The 24,569-nt window shown below is 40.2% G+C and overlaps 1 protein-coding gene across 4 annotated transcripts in view; it reads left to right on the top strand.

Moving 5' to 3' along the window:
• Positions 1-24,569, top strand: part of NDST2 (N-deacetylase and N-sulfotransferase 2) — a 138,276-nt gene that overhangs the window by 37,188 nt on the left and 76,519 nt on the right. For 2 of the 4 annotated variants that reach the window (XM_026055796.1, XM_026055797.1), the window contains exons 1-2: positions 7,166-7,185; positions 9,544-9,618. Coding sequence is in view for 1 of the 4 variants with exons in the window: in XM_026055800.1 (XP_025911585.1) it covers positions 9,544-9,618 (75 nt within the window). In the remaining 3 variants the exon portion in view is untranslated. Of the gene's footprint in view, positions 1-7,164; positions 7,186-9,543; positions 9,619-10,062; positions 10,157-24,569 lie in introns of those variants that run through there. The other 2 variants (XM_026055798.1, XM_026055800.1) reach the window with 2 other exon arrangements.

Here is a 24,569-nt window from a genome sequence, read left to right as displayed (position 1 = left end):
ACTAGCATGGTGTCAAACAGCCTTCTGAATAAGGTATCTTTTAATAACAGATTTGTGGAATTGAGGATCTTACTGAACAGGCCCAGGATTGAAATGTGACGTTGGGGGGCTGCTGGAGTGCCTGCAATAGAAGTACAAAGCAGAAAAATCAAAATGATAGCACTGTAAAATTATACAGAAAATATTTCTTTTGTTGTGATTTATTACTTTTCACGCAAGATAACTACAGATTTGCAAGGGATCAGGAGAATTTTCAGTTTATGCTGAAAGGCTTAAGACTGTCCTTTTTACTGGAGGGGTTGTTTTGACTGATGACCACTGTACTAGGGTTTGGGAGACACGTATACCTGGCATGGTTTGGTAGGTGTGTGGATTTCACTTCTGGAAGTAATGTTTAGTGAAGTTTATGGTTTTAGAATTTAAATTCAGATGTTTTTCCAATTAGAACATTCCATAAACATATACTTGTTGGGAGAGGGAAAATATTTTTGTGAGTTTTTTGCTAAAGCCCTTATACAACTACTTCAGTTACTTGCTGTTTTCACATGCTTGGCATTCCTGCTTTTTTTTTTTTCTGATTTTCATCAACTAAATATTAGTCAGCCATATGGTTTATAAGTTCTGTTTCCTTCCAAAAAGAAAACTCAATTTTTTGTGCATCATCATTTATAGAATACAAATGTTGTTGGTTTGGGGGTTTTTTTGTGGGGAAAAAAGAACTCAGCAGTTTTGCAAATCTTGTGAACCAAAGTTGAAGGTTGCCACTTTTTGCTCTGCTGTAGTTGGAAGTAGTGCTCCTAGAACTGATATGGCAGGAGCGTGCAGGCATGGGAATTACGCTGACGGTGCTTTTGCAGGTAGCATTCCGATTTGTTTAAGGTCATATGTGGAAATCTGTTTTGGGTGCTTTGGAACAGCTGTGTTATGCTTGAGGAGTGATTGCGGATTCTTTCTTTCAGTACATCTTTTCAAAACATTGGACTGAAATATTTCCACTCCAAGATATTAATAGCCTTCTATTTGTTCCTGAACTTACGAAACAAATACATCTTTCCATACTACCTCCAATGGCTTTTGCATCTGTCTTACCCTCTTAAGAATTCAGTTTTCATTGATGCTGCATGTCCTGTTCGTTGTTGGCTTGTTGTCTCCCTGCTGGAGTTTTCCTACTGTGAGGTTGCTTTTTCCTGTGCAAGCCATGTCCAAATGCTGATATGTTAGCTGTTCGGCCACTGGGGTGTTAAAAGAGAAATCTGTAACTAGTGCATCAGAAGGGGTGTGTGTGTACAGATGTATACAAAATAATATAAATAATAATATAAATATATTACACATATATGATTATACCATCCCAGCTCTTTAATTAGTTGTAAAGGTCATAACATTTCTGTCTCCAAAGCTCTGTAGGGATTCCCTAGGCGGATGCACACGTTGTGGACCCCTTATTACTTGTGATTTTTAGTCATATGAAATAATATGCAGGACTTTGAGCTTTGCAGATTTTTCTAGTTTGAAACTGGTTGGCTGCAGAACTGGAAAAATGAGATTTTCAAAAATGCACAGCTGGAGCAGCTTCTTTCTGCAATAACTGCATCATTCATGTCAGATGGAATTGAGGGAAAGTGGTATGGCAAGGAAGAAAAGGAGAGAAGTCCATTGGGACACCGAAGGATACCATAGTTTGGGATTAGCTTCCTAATAGATGCTCGGCTTCATGTTTCCATTCATAAGGGATGGAGGCAGGGTGAGCGTCTGTCTTGGCGTGGGGATTTCAAGGGAGCTGAAGCAGCATCAGCATCAAGGCTTGGGCTGTGTCTCTCTTCTGTTATCCTGCTGTTGTTTTGATTTAGATACTGCCTTCTGTATGGAGAAGAATACGCTCCTACCTATTTCTGAGTTTGCACGAGATGAAATCCCCAGTCTTTCTCTCCTGCTCTGTGAGGTTTGTTATGCTAATTTCAGAGGTCCTCAAAAGTTTTTCTGGGTATTCATGACAGGTTTCAACTTCTGAAAAAAAGATCTTCCAGGTTTCAACATGGATATGTTTAGAGTCAATTTGGTCTCTGAAATACCTCCTTGTTTTCCTCCCTACTGAGGTCGACCTTTTCTGTTTTTCTTTTTCCGTGATGAGAATTGGACTGACTTTTTTTTTTTTTTTTTTTAAAGTAGCAGTAGTAGTATAGACTGCACACTTCTGGTAGCTTCTCAGCTTCCTTCCATCTGGTCTTTGGTTAAATTATTCATGGAAAAAATTTTAATGCCCCTCTCATTTTAGATTCAGAGCTGCAAAACAGCAGTTCTGTGCTCCTCTATACACTGTCACTTAGGCTTTTTACGGGTTCCCAGATCTGCCTGAATATACTGTGGTTAGTACTGTTAATCACCAAAGGTGACTTTTTTTTTTTATCATACCCAGAAATATCTCATGATTTCAGAAACTGGCACTAAGGTGGTGGCTACTCTAATCCAGTGGTCCTGCCTGGTACATGTGGTTCTCTTGTAATGTTTTTTCTGCTCTTCTGTAGGTTGACTCCTGCTGACACGAATGACTAGTGTACCACTGCCTAGATTAATTCTAGAGAGTCAAAATGCCACGAACACTATGGAAACCCTGAAGAGTCACCTTTAGTCCTAAGTTTTGATTAAGTAGTCTGGTTCTCATGTTCTCTCTCTGCATGAATGCAAGATTGTCTTAATTCTGCAACAGCCTGAAACACTGTAGATGTCAGTTTATCCTTTACATTATATAAAATATAAATGCTAAAAGCAAAATGTAAACACCAAAATCTGTTCTGCATCAAATATTTATTCAAATCCCAGCTTTCTGAATCTGTGGTCTTTCTGAAATCTCTCACCTGAGTCTTAATAAGCTGGATTTGAAAATCCAGCAAAATGAAGGAATACCAAAATGTCAGTTTTGTTTTCTTCCATTGGACTCGGTCAGTACTTCCCTATGTGTGAATTTGTTCGACTCTTTCACAGTGTCTTCTGCAATAAAGCATCATGGATCCCGAGGAGTTTGTAACGTAGCACAGGAAGCCTTGGATATGGGCAGTCCTTCATGCCCCATGTCTCCAGCATCTTTGAATCTAGGAATTAATGTTACACACACACATTTGTGGACAAAAAATTGCAGTACGAGGAACATCAGCAGATGATGAAACTGTATCCAGCAACCAGGGAGGCTGAAGAACATCTTACTGACATGCCTGCTGTGGTTGACAGAAATGAAATAATTCTGCATTACAGAATTCTGTATTAAACCCTTGTAACAGATTGCCATTAACTCCTTGTTTAATATGTTTAAATAGCATCCCAATTAATGCTAGAGCTAGTTTGATCAGAAGTAAAATAAATTTGTCTAATGTATTATTCTACCTTTCTTGGTATCTGTCAAATAATATCTTTGACAAATAGTGCTCTATCACTTGGGGAACTTAAGAATTTTGCAGAAAAATATTGATCAAATGAATCATTATATTAACACTGGGAAAATTTGTTGGATAATTTGACTGCTCTTCAGGTGGTTATTATTTTTAATTCCCTGGTTTGTTTTTTTTTATTCCTCTTTCACTTCAGTTGTCTCTAGTGGAAATTAGAGTATGCAAATTTTATTTTCATTATTTTCCYCACATTATCTGGGACTCATATCTGTCTCCCCCTTTCCTTCCACTGCTTACCTCTCCCCTATGTCTGTTTGCTCTTCCCTGCAATCTTTCCCTGCTGTGCTTTTCTTTTGCTACCATCATCTTTTCCTCTTCCTTTCTCATCCAAACAGTAGCCAGAAAAACAAGCTTGCCAGTTGCCTCTGCAGAAACCCACATTCAGAATTTTCTTATCTCGCCCTAAAGCCTCCTGGCTGCTATTTACATGTAGGCAGCTGGAGGAAGATGCAGTTCTAAACTTCCTTCAGTTTGCTGGATGTTTTGTTTTATTTCACCTTTTCCTTAGTGAATAGTGTCTGTGTTTCTGTGCAGCGCTTTCCCAGGCAGGGTAACAGGGAACTGACCTCGTTTGCTTCGGTTTCCCTCCTGCCTGCTGCTTCATCGCTGTGCCCAAGTCGGTAAGAAAGGACAAGGCTTTGTTCAGCCTCAACTGCTGCAGCTTGGAAAAAACTGTGAGCAAGCAGGATCCTGAAACTGTCCATCCGTGGATTTAGGAAGACAGGTCTTCACTGATTGGTACTTTGCAAGTTATCTTTATAAACTTAACATCTGGAAAATTAACTTTATTTTAGCTTTTGCCAAAGCTTCCTACCTGTCCTGGTTGAGTGGATTTTTAAGCCCTTTTATAGGCTGGTCTATATGCAAAGAATGAACATTGTACTCTTCGGTTGCTCATACTCTTATCTCAAGTGTCATTTACTGGAATCTCTCTACCTTTTGCCTCCTGTAAAATGTAAACTGAATTACAGGTATATAATTAAATCAACATACTGTGTGTGTGAGGAATGAGAGGCCATATCCATAGTTAAAATATTAAAATCTATGATTTAATGTACCTAAGCTATTGTTTGGAGTATTGAGAACACTGGTTGTGTAAGAACAATTTCCAACTGAGACGAAATGTGTTTCTGTGCTAGGTCAGTGCTACAGGAGATCATTTCACCTCACCTGGCAGAGCTGCTGCCCTATAAACCATGTGGCTGCTAGTTAAAAGACTCAGATGTGTGGTATTACTGCTCCTCTGGGATGGGGAGATTTTACTAATTGGTAAACACTTGTGAGCGTTTGACTGCAAAAAGTGTCAAAGCCTGGTTGAATGGCTTGGCAATCTCAGGTACTCCACGTTTGCTTTTGTATGTAAGCCCTGTCACAGTCACTCTGTTGCATTTGGCACACTTCATACTTAAAATTACCGTGGTAGTGTCTGAGACAGATTTTCTGCATGAATTTTTATGCCAAACCTCATACATATAGTATTGGTGTGTGCATTGTCTATATRTGTGGAACATAGGATTCTCAGACCTGAGGCTGTTAATTAATTTATTTTACATTATGCATAGCAACTGAAGTTGCTGTAGGCTTGCCATAACCCAAATCTAGAACACAAAATCAAAATGAGAAACTGTAAAACAAAATGTAGCACAGGAAGCATGACAAGAAGTGGAATTAATCTCTTTAACATAATTACCTTTCCCTTTAACCTTGGCTTCCTGAGTAGGTGTTTGATGTCAATTTACCTTGAAGGCTAGGAGCAGCAGGGTAGTGTGGGACAGAGTCAAATTTGGGTGCAACATGAGGGATGCCCCTTGTAATCGCATGGAGCTGTGCGGTATATGCCTAAAGCCCAGCTGCTGGCTATTTCAGATTTGTCGCTGTGAAATCCTCTCCTTTAGTCTTTTTCCAGAGCTGTAGCACTCGATACCAATACATCCCCCTGCTTCCATCCCCGGCCCCAATCTAGTTATTTTTTGGCTGTATATTGCTCTTTTCCAGCTGTGATACTTGATTTTTATTCTATGTGTAGAAAGATAGGAGAGTAGTAGAAGTAGTAGTATCTGAAAGTGGTATTTGCTTCTATTTTAAATAAAGCTTAACATTTTTTCGTAGCAGATGGACACTGTAATAGAAACAGGGAGACACACTAGAGACAGCTTTTGAAAATATTGCATGTGTTTCACTCTGGTTCAGGGTTTTCACTCCTAAAACGCATTCAAAGTTTGTTAGCATTTTGCATTTAAAAAGTTTAGAAGGAAATAACCAGTAACTCAAGAGTATAGTGATTCTTCAGATTTAAGACTATTACCTGCCCTCAGATAACATACACATGCAGTATTCACATTGACTGAAGGTTGATTAAATGCATGTCCAAAAACAGAATTTTCTCAAAAAACAAGTAGCTTTGGAAGAATATGATCTAATGGACTAAGATGTTCTAACTGTAGCCAGCCTCTATATTGTATTGTTATGGGTAACTCCTCTATCTCCTGCCTTCCCCTTTAGTCTGTTTAATAAAGATACTGTTTTGTGAAAGGCGATCTCAGACCATGCTTCTCCTGGAAAGGTCAGTGTTGCCCTCATCTGCCACAGTCATGGCATTTTTGTCTTGCTTCAGTTTCTGCAATCAGGCAGCTTGTAGGGTAAGCTGGATCAGCTCATAAATCTGACTGACTGATAATCATTCTTTGGTGTATTAGTTCTTACTTGGATCAGTGTGCTGTGAATAGCCAAGGATATGGGACCATCTTTTTTGGTGGTAGCCACTAACACTGACTTATGCTGGTTGTGAAACTGCACCCTGATGCTATTAACCCATATCAACCCTGTAGTAGGCTTTTTGATACTTGATTGAGCGCTACATAATATTATATTGCAGATGAGTAGTAGGAAAAGTTGTAGTTTCTTCTACAACTAGTATCTCTGTGTAGTATAGCAACTGTACCTGCAAGTCGTGAATGTCCTCTTACGCTGAGGTTTTCAAGCTCAGTTGGGTTGGATATCATGTGCAGGAGCAATGTCATTTTTGGGCCAAGCTAACATAGGTGGAAGCACACTTCTGTCCCGTCCCCTTGTATCTTATCTCATATTCTCTCTCTCTTGCCCCTAATCCCATAGGACCAAATACCTCTTACTTATTAGTGCAGAGCTCCATCCTCGGACCTTGAATTTGTGTTTCCACCTATGTATTACAACCCCACAAATCAGGCATTGTGTGATGTTGTTCACGAACACTAAAACCCTGTTCCCATACTTCATCCTGCCTTGCCTCTGCTCCTGAGCAACACCAAGCAGCAGAAGCTGCTTTATGCAACACAGTCAAAAGGCATTAACTGCCTTGGGAGAGGTGTTCGCCCCAGCGTTTGGATGAGAACCATCAAGGTGCTGTCAGGAGTTGCTGTCATGTACTGACTTGGAGGTTGTTTTTTTGAGAATCTCTATTTTGGCAGCTGTTATTCGGAGAGAGTGGGGATCCCACCCAAATGTATTCTTTTTTTTTACTTATGGGAGAAGTGTTTTATACACTAAAGAAGGTGGCTTCTAGTCCCATCTTTGCATTTCCATATTTTACCTAGTAGTTGTTTCAGTTGTTTAAAGTACATGGATTTGTTATTCTGGATCATGGATATAAATAGATGCCAGTAGCAGGAGGTCTTATCAGCTGCGAGCAGCTGCATCTGCCTGTTTGTTTTTAAGTCTAGGCACCTAAAGTGCAGATGAGCGGCAAAACTTGGTTTTCTGACAGGTAAAATTCAGAAATGAAATTCTCTGGAATTTGTTGAAAGCTGTTGCCTCTGTTTTCAAAGTGAACTAGCATTAGCCTGTTGTGGGAAGGCTGTCACCTGTTTATTGGAGCTCAGAGTTATGGTTCAGGGTGGTCTGTAATTCTTTGCCTTTTTGAAATGCTGTGTCTATATGGACAGTCATGCTTAACTAAGTAGGTATATTACTTGTATATGTTGGAGAGCGTAGAGAACCAAATCTGATTTCCTTCCAAGTATCATCTTTATACTCTTGGCAGAAGTGGCTCTTGGGGAATGCTTGGGGATACTGGGAGAGAAGAGGAATATCCATGGGCAAAGCTTCAGATGAAAGAATTTCAAACCTTGTATGGGGGATGTTGCAGATAGCCTTCATAATCAAAATAGGTTAATTTTTTACCTCTGAACTAGTGTGTAGGCACCAAAATTGGCCTTTCTGCCGTTTAATTGTTACAGCTAACCTTTTATTTTCCATGGGCAGATTATTCAGGTTACAAGTTATCCATGCAGAAATCTTGGGCTCAGACCTGGAAGTAGTACATCTATTTTTGAGTGGCTCAGACCCTGAGTTAATAGAGATGTCAGCTTGCTTTACCAGCTTTCTTCAGAGCTGCCATTGGTGTCCCTGTATTGTGCTTCCAGAATATGGCTTGCTGGGAAGCCAAGTTTAGAGGCTTTCTTGAGCCAGCCAGGCCTGACCTGAAGCTCTGGTTCTGCAAGACATCGAGCTGCTGATAGCAGCAGTTTTCCAGCAGTGATAAGTGGGGCAACAGTAACAGGTTATATGTACTATCCCTTCTGCTTTGAGAGATTTAAGGGCTGGGGTTTCATATGGGGCTAGCTCAGTTCTGGCTCTGTACCCCAGCTAAGAGCCCTTCCAGAGCCTGGAGCCCTGCGAAGTACGGTGCAACGATACTGGGCAGCCTCTGAGCTTTTGCTTCTCTGCAGCTGGGGTTGCGTGCTCAGGTTTCTTCCGTTATCTGGGTACTCCCATCCCCCATTACGCTGGCTAATGGAGAACTGGCTGACTTTATTAATGCTTGATTGAAGGCCGTATCAAGTGGTGTCTGACCAAGCTAAGAATAAAGTGTTTAGTTCAGATGTTTTCTCCTGGGATGCTCAATGTTCACAACATTTATGGAAAAGATTGAGAGGGTAGATAATCTTGTACCAGGCTCAGCTGCAAAATTCATCTACCCTTGAATAATGGCTTTCTTCTCAAACTCATTCAGTTTGATGCATCTGTTCTGTCTATACAGATATATCTCTGTAGTATGAACAGCAAAGGCACTTTTTTTATTTTCCACTTCTAGGAAAGTCTGTAGGCCTGTGTGGTTTGCGTGTACTAGGTAGTTGGACAACAGAGGTATTTTGTGGAAAATACTAACAAACTTTATTCCAGCTAAAAAAGGGAAGGATTTTTTTCACCTCATATATTCTGATAAACTTCTGTTGTCAAGTAGCAAAAAGATGCCCAAAAAGAAGTACATATGCCTGGAAACAGGACTTGAATGTGGTGTAGCGTCCCACAGGGAGCAATGTTAGTATTTGCTGTGATGGCTTCTGAGGTGTAGAAGAGTATTGTTGTATCCTTGGGCTGTGGTAGCTGACAGAGAAAAAATTAAACCTGTTTGCTAGTTGTAAAATCTGTTTTCTTTTTACCGAGAAATTTTTTGCTTTTTGCACATGGTCTTGCCAGATTTACTATGCCAGGTCTTAAGAAGTAGCGTGTCTTGTTGTGCAAGACACCTTTTGGTCACTTTGGAGAAGAGCTCACTGTTCACTAGTTTTCTCCTTTCAGTTGGAATCGTATGGTCTTCCCAATCCTAGATTTAGCTTTTCTAACAATTACAATAATGCATAACGGACTGAGCAACGGTAGATGATTGAGGCCTTTTTTCTGCAGGACCTTGTGATCATAGGCTCGTCAAAGTAACAATAATTCTTATTAATGCAAAGGTAAAGAAAGAAAACAAATGAATATGGCTGAAAAAATAAGTTCTTTATGCCTAACTCATAGTTCCTTTTTAATGTTTTTCTTTTCTTTGCAACTTTGGGTAATTTCTAGTCAGGTCAGTTACTTCTGTTACTGGCTGGCAGAATCATGAAGGCCCGAGTGCCTTCTCCTGCGGCTCTAACAGATAGGCAACAGTGTCTTGAAGTCAGAGAGCTAGAATCAGAGCTAGTTTACTTTCATTTCCTGAATGAAAACTGCAGTACTTCAGGTATTGAATCACAAGTGGATCAGACACCCCTATCAGAGAATGTTTCCAGTTTGGAATATTTAGCTGCCTTACACAGTCAGATATGTGTATTTATACAATCTTCTTCCCTCTCCGCAGGTTCCTGGTGTTTTTACTGAATCTGCATCTGGTGCAACACAGCTCTTTTTCAGACTGCACTCACACTTTTTTGAGGTAAGAAGGAAATTGAAATAAATGATAATTTTGGCCTGGTTAGCATGATAGACAAGGATGGTGGGAGAGAATTCTTGTTTTGTGGGTCTTTGGTTTGATATGTTGGTGAAGGACATAAAAAGCAGAGATCTTTTCTGACTGAGGAGAGTAATCTATTTCTACATTATTAGACTTTAATGCTTTTTGCTTTCTTGATCTTGCTACTTATGAAATATAAAGTGAGTGAAATATACTTAGGAAATATAAAGTACGAGTTATCAATTAAAGCTGAGTAGTGATGAATTTTCAGACTTTAAAGCTTGTATTCTCTTTGAGGTGAAAAATTTTTTTTCTCAGTATTGGCACCATGCTCTAAATGCATTTGAATCTGTGCTGGGTCTGTGGATTCCAGCACTGTATGATAGTACTATAGTGAAGTACATCAACGTGTACTCCTGCTTACAGATGGAAAGATTGCGATACAGACAGAAAATTGACAGTCACTTTGTCTGGCTCTTGGACAAAATCTTCTGGAGAGAAATGGCTGTAACGTCCTTAGGTACAGTGCAGCTATTAATATATTTGCTCTAAGCATGGTGGGTTTTTTTAGCTTTTCTATTTTGTCCAATATGCTCTTCAAAGATGAACTTTTTGTACTACAATTATTCAGGGGATGGAGGTATGAAGATGCAGCACTAAGCATCTCCAAAGTGCACCAGTAATTATTTTTGACACTAGCTTGCTGTACATTAAAAAGCAAAAGTGTTCATTATGCTTCAAGAGACTCTACTCATCAAGAGCTCAGGATGACTGTACACAGAATAGGAAGCTTTCACAGGTTCCATCCTATGGGCTGCATTCATATTTCTGCTCTTCCCAAGCATAGATGTATCATGTACCCATGGCTTTCTTAAATTGCAGAGTAATAGATCTGTAATGCTGGAAAAGGTTCTGCTGTATTCAGGGTGCACAGGGGGTGATTCTCTGGCTGATGGGGGCAGGGGGAGGCACTAAGTCAGACATAGCACTGGAAGTTTGAAAAGAGAATTTGGGTAGGAATGGTTTACACCTTACTGCCAGAATAGAAAAGCCTCCTCTTGTATTTTTGTCTCCTTCTTTCTCCAGATGTCTTAATTTCTTCCTTTGCTAGATGGCTTTTCTGTTCTCTTCCCTCTTTTGTAATCGAGATAGCTTGCAAGAGAGAAGACACTTTGGTTAAAAAACAAGGCCTTGACACAGTGGAAGAGTTAAAGCATTCTTCATGGTTGTTGGAGCCAGCTCCAAGGTGTGGTGTCAGAACAATAGATTTAATTTCTCACCGTGTTCTGGAAACAGTGCTGATATGAGGTTATGACTAGTATCTCCCAAGCATTTCCCTATACGTGCATCCCTGCAACCTCCTTATCAGATAAGCTGCTGATAAGCAGCTCTGTCAGGTACCAGAAAGCACAAGACTTCTGGGCCTTTGGGAACTGCCCATTTCATGTTGCCGTGTGCCTCTGCAGTTAGTAAAGATTTCTGAAAGTGGCATTTTGGAAAGGAAGAGATGCCATGTGTCTTGTGGGTTTGGTTTATGTGCAGCTCTTTGTGTTTAATGTGTCTACCTGTTGCTGGGCTGGGGCTAATCAGTGCTGGAAGGTGGTGTTGTCTTGTAACATGAATATTGCATCTCCTGAGACAGACATTGTAGAGTTCAGCGTGATTCAGCTACCATAGGTTTAAACAGGACAGGGGTATCTGTGTTTAAGTTTGAAGTTTTATGTTAAACTTGATGTCTCTTTCCAGCAGGGATAGACTCTTTAATCTCCTTGCTATCATGCTTTAGGGGAGTTGTTGGGACAGTAACGTCTCTGCTGCCACTGCACTGTATAAGGCTGACTGCTGTTTCAAGAGCCAGCTTGTGCTTTTATCCAGTGTCTTTTAGTACTGCAGAGTTCAGACTCAGCACCTTCCTGCAGGAGGCTTTACAGGATGCCACTAACTGCTGGCACTGCAACATCTGGGCTTTGGTGCTCCACCACTTCCCGTTGACTTGTGAATGCATCTGAGCTCCAGCGTGCTCCAGAACAGGTAGCAGGCATGTTGGTTGCAAGAAGTGAAGAAAAGTCAGTAGTCAGACAAACCCTTAGCTTGGTGGTAGGTGGGCACAGGTGACTGAAGAGGTTGAATCATAGCTTTAGGGAATGGGTGTGGAATGAATATTCTGCTCCTGAGAGTATCTGGGAGAGCCTCCACCCTGACCTCCCCTCAGAATTGCTGTGCTGAGAGGAGGGGGTAGGATTTCCCTTTACTATCTCCCTCTTTGTTTCTGTACTCCTTCCTTCCTTTTTGTTCATGATTGTTCTTCAAAGAAATAACATAAAACCCCCTTACAAATTTTCATAATTTTAATAAAACAAAAGGGAGGTGCACAGGAGCCTCATTCATCACCTTTTGTCTCCAGACTTGATCTGACATCTGAGACTACAGAAAAACTTTGGCAAGTGCAATGATTTCCCGTGTGGGGGTAATAAGAGAGAAAAAAACTGTCAGTTGAAAACAGCAGGAGCTGCATTAGCAAATATAAATTAAACAGATGGCTAAGATACTGCAGCTGTCGCTTAGAAGCTCCAGGAAGATCTTTAGCTTAGAGCTGCAGGAGGCTATTTTAAAAGGAAAGACAAAAACAACAACAAAGCAAACTTTAGCATGACCAAAGAGACAATAGAGGCATTCAGATGATTAGATGAAATTTACCCAGCACTGATTTTTTTCTTCACCTTTTCAAATCTTAGGACTCTAAAATTAATTCAGGATCAGCTATTATAAGATCACATTACAGATTTTCATACAGTGGGGTTGTCTGCTGGCTTAAAGGTACTATTCCCGATTTCTATGTGAGACACCATCTCTGACATGTGCTCCAGAGAGAGGGGTGAAATGTGCCTCATATCATGCAATTGTGATCTTCTGCTGGTTGTTTTAACAGTCTGCAGCTGCTTCAAGAAAGCCTTCTTATGAAAGAATTGTTTGTTGGAGTGTAGTGTTAGAAGTACTAAAATTTTTGTGGAGGAAGCACCTTCATTTAAAGTGTCTTGCATGTTCAGTCCAGGGTAACATTTTTCAGGCCCATTTTCTGCTCAAAAGTGATTTTTTTTCCTTTGTGAAAGAAGTAATAAAAAATGTATCCAGGTACGTTATTTTCAACATATGAGGGTAAACTGGAGTTTCAGTGGTGTTTTTTGGAGACCAGAAAGCAATTAATTCTCAAAACAGTGCATCTATAATATATTTTCTTCAGTGAGGGCTGGTGATTTGTCTTAGATACCTTGTGCATAAGCAGACTGTTATGCTGCCTTGATATATATTTGAAGATGTGAATTTTGAAATAGGTGCAGCTGCATTTGAAGCCTGTATTTCACATTCAAAGAAATAGTGTGGACAAACAAATTCCTAGACATGCTGATTGATTTCTCTTTCAGAGTTCTGCTTTTTCTATTTGTTTTTTTTACTGCAAAATTTTTCATGTGTTTATGGTTGACTTTTTAAACACTACTTAAAATGCAAGAAATTCTGTATTTTGGTAGCACTACAGCCCCCCAGGCAAAATTACTCTCTCTCCTTTGCTGTATGCTTTTTTCCAAATTGTATTGTTCCTTTAACGTAAATATCTGTAAGTGCAATTAGCTCCAAGTCTAATCTTCATCTATACAGATGACTTGGGAGCTGCAAAACTACGTGTCAAAAAACTAAACCTTTCGTTCCTCTATATTTATCCTTAATCCCGTCCCCATAAAGTTTGAGGAAATAAGCCACACCATGCTCTGAAAGTCAGTGAGCCTCCATGCTGTTGGACCAGTGCCAGAACTAGGAAGTTCATCATTAAGATGTAAATACTCCTTGGTTGCTAAATCTTTAACCTGCCCTAGACTGTTCCCTGATTGTAGTGGTTCAGGACACAAGTCATGAAGGGGATCAAATTTCAAAAGCAACACCTCAAACTCATTTGTGTGAGCTTGCTGAAGACACGTAGCTTCAGTCTTCCCGTACCGTCCAGGGCTGCTTGCACTGGCTCAGGGAGTGGAAGAGGGCTTCTTGTCGTTTAACTGTGCATTTCTTTTGCACTGGCAGTTTCATGCTTCAGTGTAGAACGGTGCAGCTGATCATGCCACGTAACTGTCATTTCTACCCTGGAAATTTCATTTCTACCCTACAGAAACTTTGGAGCAGTTATATAACTTCATAAAGCTAAGAGGAAGAAAGCCTCAGCCAGAGTATATGCCTTTGCTCCCAAGGAAAAATGGAAGAAACAAAGCTGGCCTTGAAGTGTACTTGAACTTGAGAATGATAAATGTGGGATATCTTTGGCAGTGATGGAGGGACGTTTCAGAGTAGGTGACCTTCCACTGGGAAGCCTGGCCTCATCCTCCACATGTTTCTTCTGAGACTTCTGCTCCAAATGCTTTAGCTAATGCTCACTGCCATGGCATCATGCTCGGGAAGGGAGCCGTGCTGCGTAGTCAGGACTCGGGGCATACAGCAAGGTTATGTGTTGAACCCTGCAAATTTGTCAGCTCTGTTTTGGGGAAGAAACTGAGGGATGCATGAATAGAGGCCAAAAAGAGGATGATAATTGAAAGGGGACAAAGAGGAAGAAAGGAAAAAAAGAAAAGCAATGAAGTGACTGAAATAGGAAGAAACACTGGGGCAGGATAGCCTTGCTAAAGCTTTTTTTTTTTTTTTTTTCCCCCCCTGCTGAGTAGCCAAAGGGCAGGAATGAACTTTTCCAGCTAGATGTGTCTAATGGCCCTATTCTGTCCTTGTTCTTCAGGCAAACGTTCTGGTGATATCAGTGGGAGTACTGCTGTGGAGGATGGTACATGGCTGTTATGCTGTAGATAAAGCAAATTGATTGTAAGCAGGTCTGTAGCACAGATACAGTGCTARATGTAATGTCTTTATGGTTTTTGAAGGAAGGCCATGACATAAATTTGCACATGACATAAAGTGTTAATATCTAACTCTCATTGATTAGGGACAGCTGCTTACATGCAGAATGGATGCTAGTGGGAAAAGGAAACCCAATCCAGCACTGTTTTATGCTGTCATGAAAAGAAAGTGCTTCTTAACTGGAAGCAAGAATGCCTGGCCTTTTAGTGCTTCAGTATTGGTCTAGGGCTTAGCTAATGTGGAAAATATTTCATGTATTTTAGCCCTCATTTGGACCTTGTTCTTTTTAACCCTAGTCCAGAACTGACGAGTCTGTTTTAGGCCAGTGCTGTTCTTCATGCCAGATAGAGAGGTACATCAGTGACTGAGCAAAGGTTGCTGAGAACATGTAAGGATTATAAATTAGTACCTGTTGTTTCGCTTATAGTTTGCGATGTCACGTAAATAATTCTTAGCTGTAACAAAACAGTGCATTGAGTAGTTCTGATATGTGGGCTGTGGATTCTACAGTGATATTTTGGTAAATAATACGTTACTGATTGATTTATGTAGCTAGTCTTTCTAATTTGCCCCGTAACAGAGAATATGGGGTTTCATGTTTAGTTTCACTTCAAAGCAGATTTAGCTTTACTTTTCAGTGGAAAGCAACAAAATACATGTGCTTCAATTGTGGTAATGAAACCTTCTTTCATGTGGAAAACAAATTTTCAATACTGTTAAGTAACTTACTTCCCTTATCTCTGGCAACTTCTGTCTTTGGATTTTGAGCTCTGGTCCAGATTCAAGCACGCCTGACCTGAATCAGTTTGTGGAAAAATATTTACCTAATTTGTGACCTGCCACAGATTTGAAATATGGTTCTGCCATAGCACTTGCACTGTATTGCATAGCTTTGGTGCCATGTGTGTTAGAAAACTCTCTGATACAGTAGATGATGTGGAGAAACTCCCTTCTAAAATAAGTACAGGTTTCTCTTTGGAGAAAGCTTTTCAGAGAAGTGAGACAGATGTTCTTCCTTTCCCTGTGTAAACAAGCCCTTAGGTGATGAGATTTGGTGCAGGCTTCTAGAAAGGTGCAGAAAAACTGAAAGGCAAAATGTAAACGCACTGCTGCTGGTACCCGCAGACTACCTTAAGAAGCTCAGAATAAGACTAAACATGTCTAGAAAAAAGGGCAACTAGTCATCTGGGAACCTGATGTGATGGCACCTCTCCACCTTTGTTAGGAGATAAATAACAATTAGATAGCTGATGTTGTTTTAAACTTGAGTGAGAAAATTGGAAGTTTCAATAGAAAATAGTAATAATAGTACAGGTAAAAAATTACTCTCCTTTCTGTCACATGAACTGGTTTCTTGTACCATAGTCCATATTCTTTACAGCAGTATAAATCACATGTAAGCGTTAAATCTAATGCTGTTAATACTATGTCTTTTTCTGTTTGGTAAAATGGACTTGACCAAGGCTTTATTTTAGTTCTTCTTGTTCCTTTTTCTCCTTGTTTTGTAAAGGAACAAAAAATATATATCTTTTAAAAAATACTGAAGTCAAATATCTTTGCTGCTAAGATAATCTCTTTACAGAGGGCCCTTACTTCTAGCTAATTCACATAAATAAATGAATGCAGAAACTTGGTATTGCAAAAGTAGTAAATGCATGTCTTTCATCTGTGGCCTCCAAAATATGTAGGCCTGAGCTAGTTTTCAAGGTTTTGGCAGTATAACCATGTTTTGTTAAGGTTCTGCAGAAATCACCCTTCGTTGACATACGATACCCATATGCTAGATTCAGTTAGATACCACCAAAAATGTGCTTCTGCTAGTATAGCTTTTCTTTTACTGGGAACTGGTACTAGCTGTTCTGGCAAAAGACCTTTTTTTCCCTGTGTAAACCACATCTCTGCTAGGCAGATTTGCTAGTATAGCTATTTTAGCAAAGCCTTTCTGCTGCAGAAAAGACCTTATTGATAATACCGTGAGGTTCCCACAGTAGATGAAAGGCACAATACAAAGGGCTTTTACAAACATGAATTAAGCTTCACAACACCCTTGTAAAATAAGTCATTCTTCCAGCTTGTCAATGGCTAGTTTCTTTTAATATGAGACATTTTGCGGGGATGAGAGGGAAGGGTGGAAGATTCAGAGTTGGGGGAATGAATATCTGGTAGCATTGATAAGTTAAACAAATTTCGGACCTGCTGGAATCCCCTGCCATCTCCATCTTATGTTTAAAATGTCCTGGCAAAATCGGTATTAGAGCAGCAGATAGCTGCTGGTTGCTGGTTTCATCTGATCTTTGATAGTAGGAGGAACTCTATAATGTTCACTCATTGGCACTTGGTAATTCCATTTTTTCCTGACAAACCTGCAGCCAGCTTTTGTGTATGTGATGCTCTCATTAATGCTGCTCTTAACTAGTGTTCTCTTTGATGTATTTGTATTAGACTCTTGCATCAGCTCTTATAGTTTATGTAGTTCAGGGTTATGAACAGGTTATACAGTTCAGGGATCTCAAAAGGAATGGAGAAAAACAGAACTATAGATTTAGGCACAAAAATTACTTTAAAGTCATTCAAAAGCTAGAATAGTCTGATATTGAGGTTGCCTGTTGGTCTTAGTTCAGCCATTGCTGTGTGTTAATTATCGTGCAGTCTTTAATGACATGTTCATATTCTATTTATTCCCCTTCATCTGTTAGGGAATAAGGAACCTACTACCTAGCAGGATGTAGGTTCATTTTCTCCTTTACCATTCACCAGCATCACTTCTGAACTCAGTCAGTAAACTCTTGGGACAGCCCCGTGCATTTCTGCGGTTCTCTGCTAAACACCGTGTCCAGGATTCTGTATTAATAAACCTATCCAGAATTTAAGCAAGCTCTGCAATTTCTCCTCCTCCCAGCTCAAGGCCTTCGCGGGGTGGTAATTGCTTTCACCAACAAGATACCTTTTCTCACCGAGTGCAGTGAGGGACTGACTCGCTTTTGAAAAGCTGGCCCAGATCCAGTAAAATCGGGGAAGCGGTGGAGACATCTGGGCTGCCTGCACTCCCTGTCCTAGCCCTTCTTGCGTGCCAGAGGAAGTTCCCGTAACTGCTCTGCAGTGTGCTTGATCCTCCGAGAGCTACTTGATCTATTAGCAGTATTTTCGTGCTCTGTTTCCACAGCAACAGCGCACACTTTTTTTTTCCCCCCTCTCAAAGTGGCTGTTGCTTTGAGAATTAGACCTGTGGAAGAAGCTTGGCCTTCTTGTCCCCTATCGAGATTTCAGCTTGCAGAGGTCAAGAGTGAGAGGAGTAGGATGGGGAGAGTGTGACTCCTGGCAGAGTGGATGCGATTATGAAGTGACGGTGGAAGGAACTAGTCCTATTTAATTGCGTTTTTTTAGTGTTAATAAAACTGTTGTGTTGAAAATCTTGGCTCTCCCAAAGCTGTGCCTGCAAGTGAATGGCCTGGGACTAACATTAACAACTAATGTCTTAGCGCTTTGCATGTGCTCTTGTAATCATGTAGGACCCATGTCTGGTTTTGTGCATGTGTTCATGCACAGCATGAAACCAGATGTACATTTTTATATTCATCTGCTCATAGACCACTTTTTGTGTGTTGCACATCACTTTACAAAACTTAATCTTCTGTCACAACATTCATCCTAGTATTGTAGGAAGGGAAATGTTATATATTTAATTGATCCACTGAAATAAATAAATGCATGCCACTGCTTGGGCTGTGTTAAGCCATGATACCACTTGTGGGTAGCAAGGCACTCCCCTTCCAACTGGAGCACATGCTGTTGACTGTACCAGTCTCAACATTTTCTGCTGCCTGGAGGACTCAGAAGCTTTCAAATTTTAAAGTATTTCTGTAGATCAGTAACTTGTCCTTTTTAGAGATGGGTGAGAATAGAAGCATATGGTTTGATATCTTGCCTGGGTTGGCTTTTTTGATCCATAGCTAAGAAAGTGTCTCCCCTTACGTGGGTGCTTAATGCAAGCCTAATTTGCAACTGTTTTATTTTGCTTCTTCCCTAGTCTCCTGGTCTTAAAAATTAAACTGTTACCCTTCCTGCAAAGCAGATCATTTGTGGTACTGAACTCTGTGATGCTTTTTATCTCCTTTGCTCGTCTTTCCTTTCTTAGGAATGTACACCTTTATATTGAAACTAGGGAATTTGGAAGTAAATGCTATTCTGCTTTTAACAGACTCGCTATGTTGTGGAATAGTTTAAAATGCTATGCTTTCATTTTGATAAGTCAATTATTAATACTGGTTTCTGGAATCTCCCTTCCTTTAGAGTGAATATCAAAAGCAGTATCTGTGACTATGTTACGCCTTTGCAGGAAAAGCCTCTGCTTGATGAGAGTGTGTGATGGCTCTTCACCGTCAGTATTCTAGTTTCTAGTAGTTTTGAGTCAGGATGCTAGAAGTGCTAAATTTCTCTCTGACTGAATGATAAGCAGGTGTTTGATTGGCAAAATCAATGGCTAATGAATGAAACCACATAACCTGGTTATCAGGGAAAGGCACTTTTTTTTACAGCCATCTCTGCAGTGCAAAGGACAGAAATTTACTGATCCTTACCTGTATAAAATGTAAAAAGTTGGTCAGGGTCAAGCATCCAATCAGAAATGTCACATGTGCCCAAAAGGTGGAAATTAATAAAAATATGTTTTATAAATTTCTAATTTAAAAAGTACATCCGGATATGTTTATATTAAAGATTTCATATTTGGTTTTCCTTCTTCAAAAATGAAGAGCATTCCAATACTGAAGCTTTTTTAAATTGAAAATAAACTCTATGATTTCAAATCTTGCATCGCTTGAGTTCAACTCTTTCTGATTCTATCTAGTCTTTTTGACTGCACGTTGAAGAAACTATAACTTCCAGCTTACTTGAGAACTTGTTTACTGAAAGACCAGAATATAAAATTCCATGTCTGTTTAACATTCAGTAATTCACCATTAAGCTACTTGACAGAAGTTAAAATTTATGTTAATACTGTCTTGATTAAACAGCACTCATTATCACTCACTGTGATTTGGCCAAATCAGTTTCCTAGCAGATGTCTCAATAAAGGAGCCATCCTACTATGGCATGTCCAAATTAAGTTGAGCATATTGCATTAATGTTTTGCACTTATATAGCATCTTTCATTTCAAAGCACTTCATTAGGTAATATAACGGCCAAAGCAAATTTATACCTCTAAAGAGCTACAGGGCATTTTATAACTTCAACGTATGTCCTGTATTACAATTTTTAATGTTTAGTACAGAAGAGTCATTTAGTGGTTTCTTCCATGGAACTCTGTTTATGTAGCTTGCAGAAGAAGGTTTGAGCTAACCCTCCCTAGGCTGGAACAGATGCCTCCACAGACAATAAATATTTCAAACCACAGCTTTAAACCACTTTTAAAAATCCTTTCCAGCCAGTCTTGGAATCTTTGGTGCTCTTTCAAGCCCCTTCTCTTTCATTTTCTTTTAAAATTGTTTTATTACCACAGAAAATACATGTGCTTTCCCATCTTTTATTTAAATCATTCCTTGGTGCCTATTTGGAGCATCACTCTAAATTCCTTTTATGCAGGCTTTGCTGAAGTAACTGAAAACTGAAGCGCAGAGGAGGGTTTTTTTGTTTGTTTTTTTTTTCCTCCTCATGTGCAGTGTTAGTCTCATACCTATGGGATAAGACATTCCTCCTTAAATCCTCACAGTTTGTTTTCATGTATTAGGTTATTTCAGTTTACATATGCAGGGAAAGCTGGTACAAGTCATAAGTATGTATATGAAAATCTAAGGATTTTCTGTGTTCAATTTTTGTGCCTGGAAATGGTTGCTTTTCAGGCTTCTCTAGCATTCAAAAATTCTGTTATAATTGTAATGTAGTACAAAGCAGACATCTGACACATGACACCAAACAAGCCACTACCTTATTTTTTCTGTTTAAAAATTGAACTAATCATGTTTTGCATTTACTTAATGGTTAAGTTCATCAATCGTGTTTTACAGATAGTATAACTGAGAGCAGACATTGGAGGCAATTTGCCCAAGATCCTAGTATTTCCTGTAACTCTGGTTGCATTTTCCTGATTTGATTTGGAATGATTCAATGAAGAACTATATGTGATTTCATAGATGTGTGATGTATCAAGTTTGTGGCTCATGTGATAACATTTAGACTCACCATTTCCCTCTGTGCATGCACCTGGCTGGATTTTCTTGTAACGACAAATCGTTTCATTGCCAAGTTTTCCCAAACTTAACGTGATGTGGGCCATCTAGGAAAGTTAATGTCCATGTTATGTTTCAGGGTGAATAGTTCAGCTGGATTGCAGCCATCCTTGAAAAAAATAATGGACTTTTTCCAAATACTAGAATTATTTCTTGCTTTTGTTAACTCTTTATGTAATTCAAAGGCAGCTGAAGGGATTTAACTTCAACAAAGCGTGTCATATTTCCCTGCCGAAGGCGGAAGTTGCAGAGGCTCAGGAGTGACTGAGGGCAGGCAGCGTGGCAGGTGGCTTGTCCTTACGTCTGTCCCTGCACATGCGGTGTGTTACGTGGAAAGGCTGGACTTGTCAGAGAGCTGTTAGTCCTAGGCTAACTGGGCATCTGCTGTGAATCAAGCCGAAGCTCTGTGGTTAGTACCGTGAGATACCAACCTGTAGGCAGAGTTTCCTAGGGGATGGTTTGCTTGGAGCGTAAGACCTCAGAGGTGGCTGGTGGGTGCTGAGCCCGGAGAGCTGCGGGGCAGCTCGCCTCTGCGCCCCTTCGGCTCCTGTGTCCCCATAGGCCGTCGGCTGCGTTACTGGTGGGGAGGGGCGAGATGGGACAGCGCTCTGGGTTTGATTTAGTGCTGGTGCTGCAATGTTTGAAGGAAATCTAAGATTCAGCAAGTGAGAAGTGGTGAGAGACCCAATGAAGGTTTTTTGAGCCGTTAATGGTGTTCGTAGTGGAGTCCTCTTGTATTATTCATGCCCTTTGAGCTTTCAGCCAAGCGGAGCGCTCTGCGCTGAAAGTGTGATACTAGCAGGTAAAAGGAAATTAACCCTGTGGTGATATATTGCAAGTTTCTTGGCAAAGTATTAATTTGTACAGTGTGTTGAGGGGGGGATAAAAGCATGTCTGAAAGAGGGGGAAATGCAGATTTCAACCCTGAGCCGATCTCAGAAGGTTCTTGGAGTACTCTGCAGGGAAGCACAGAGAGACCGCTTGAACCTGTGTGCAAGTCCTTGAGTCCCTCCCTGTGTTATGCTTCCTAACCAAGTATGTGTTCTGGGTTTCAAAAGAAGTTAGGTTTTGCAGCTGTAAGATGAGCTAGTACTCAAAGATTTCCAGATGATGCTATGGAAAGCTTTGCTGTACAAGGCTTTGCCATGTTAAGAATGACTGTAGTAGTTAAGACTTCCCAATGGTTTGCAGATCAGGTACCAGAAATCTGTCTTCCCGGGTTGAATCTGTAGGTCTATCATGTTTGTGACATGTTTAGCTCTCCTTGTGTAAACTCTTTATGTTTAGGATTCTTCTCTTCAGTTCCCTTGCCTTCTTCCTCTCCCTCCTACTGTTTCGAATTTATCCCATGGTTATGTTAGAGTAGAACTGTGTGCCGGAGGGCTTGTAGGAAGGGTTCAGAAACAGGAGGCTTTTAATGCAGTGGATCTATTTCAGTAATTGATCTGGGATATTTGGGCTGGAGTCGTCTCTTATACCCAGCTTTTTCTCTCTATCCATCTCCCAGTTCCTCTGAGATTTCCCAGTGAGTATCCAGAATGTAAAACAGATTATTGCACTGGTGGAGAAGAGCCTCACTCAGCAGCTGAATTATCTTAGGAAAGGAGCGGAGAAAGTGGCTGTAAAAAGCAGCTCTTTGCTGGTGCATAAGCTGAAGAATGTCTGATCTTTGAGTTATTGCATGTACCTTTTGTAGGTAGGACTGAAGTATATTACCCTGGAGGCAGAAAAGGGAACTAGTGGTGGACTCAGTACCTGTGCTGAGGACTGGTTAACTTCTGAACATAAAACACAAACACTTTAAGCTCAGATTCTTCCTTTCTCTTTCCCACATACAGAAAGTCATGTTCAAGGATAATATTTTTAAAAGCAATTTATTCCTTAGAACCCTAAGCTGTTTGGGTTTTAGGTGCAAGAAAATTCTGAAAATTTCATCCTAGAAAGTACGTGTCTTCAGGGGTTTTTTTGTTTTGTTTTTAATTGGAAACAAGAATTTGATGCATGACTTTCCATCTGACATAAACCTTAATAATAATTCGGTTAAAAAACTGTGCCTTGGAAGCCAGCAGACTGTGAAATAAAGGGCTTTTGTGAACAGTGTATCTCTTCATGTGCTGATTTGCAGGACAAAGTCAAGGTGCATGAGACGTAGCAATAAGGACCAGAAGGAAAATTTTACACAAAGCATGGTGCTAAGTTTTAGTCTGGGTATCATAGTTGCGCCAGGACTCTTCGAGAGACAGAAGGCAGAAGAGTAGAAATTGTTACTCTTGTGAAGATCGCTGTGCTAGGACTCCACTCTTGACTGTGCAGCCTTGTAACCGCATCTTGAATGTGGTGTTGCAGTTCTGCTCCTTGGACATTCTTAAGGCCAATAAATGTTTCTTTTGCTAGCACCCATACCAGCGGTACATAGCACTGAATACTGTTGAAATCCAAATGTTACTAATGGCAGTCTTTGATCAAGAGACTTTGTTGAAAGCTTAGTCTACTTTTAAAGTATGTTAAACGTGTAATAGTTAAGCAGTTAAACTCTTTAACATTGGTTCAACTACAGCTATTCCTTAAAAACATTGCTGATGGCAGATAATTTTCTTAACTTTTTTTTGTTTTTGGTACTGTGTTGATCAGTATGCATGATCAGTAACATATTGTGGAGAAAAAGATAATGCAAGTTCCAGAAAGTCTCAGCTGACGGGGTTCGGCAGCCTGGGCTTTTCCACCACTTGCCTATCTTCTTACAAGACAGAGCCTTTTACAGGATCTCTATTCTTTGTGAATTTTCTGGATGATTGCAGGAAATTCCTTTATTGCTTTATGGGGATGTTTTATCCTTCTGTAGGTAATATTTGCAGATTCCTTATATGCTACTTATTTAAAGAGATCTCTGCAGTGTTACAGTCTCTTTAAAACGGCAAAAGCAGGTGCAGTCAGATACAAAGCCCCCGGAGCCCCCCCCGCTCAGTATGGGGTAGCCGGGGTCTCCGTTCCCCTTCGGCAGCGGTGCAACAGGAAAGCCACGCTTGGATTTCAGTGAAGCTCTCAGTTCCTCCTGCCGACAAATTGCGAAGGTGCCTGCCGAGCCGCTAGGGGTAAGGTGCAAGCCTGTGACTTTAAACAAAGAAGCTATGTGCTTAGCCTCCACTGCAGTTAGCAAAAAGGAGATGAGATTGAGAAATAAAAGGCAGTAGTCCAAGGATGAGAGAGCAGGGAAACACCACTCCTTTCTGTCAGAAGGAGCGTGACAGGAAAGTCCTGCTCCGGACGGAGAACAGGTAAGCTTATCCTGGGAAATAAGGGGGAGGAACTGCAGACATTGGGTTTCACATAAGGCATGCTGGCTCCATTTGAGTATTCGGCATGTCTGCTATGCTTAATAATGTCGGTATTTAAATAGTTTTAACCGGGCTTTGAAGTTAGAGCCATGTTGAGTTAAGGTAGAGGTCAGTGTGTTGTAACTCTTGGCTGAACATTGATAGCAACTTTGTGTACTTATTGCATGTTTTTAAGCCATTTGACAATAAAGAAAATTTAGGAGTATGATTTTTATTTGAAAATTTAATAACCGTGGCAGTTTTATGTGGCAGAAATTAACAGAAATTGTAGAAGGCCTAATGTAATGGAATCTACTGTTTTTCTGCATCCATAATATTTTTCTTCATGGCCTAATTAAACATGTGAAATGAAACTCCTGAGCCTGGATTTTGCCTCCAACATACACAGAGAAGTCTGTACTTGCATTTTTAAATTTTGAACCACGGTTATCAGGCATTTTAAAGCAAGGAAATCCCAGGCAGCAGGGAAATGAGTATCTCCAG

The sequence above is a fragment of the Apteryx rowi genome, unplaced genomic scaffold (assembly GCF_003343035.1).
Source record: "Apteryx rowi isolate R43461 unplaced genomic scaffold, aptRow1 scaffold_126, whole genome shotgun sequence".
Taxonomy (NCBI): domain Eukaryota; kingdom Metazoa; phylum Chordata; class Aves; order Apterygiformes; family Apterygidae; genus Apteryx; species Apteryx rowi.
This window is presented reverse-complemented; position numbering and strand designations above follow the sequence as displayed.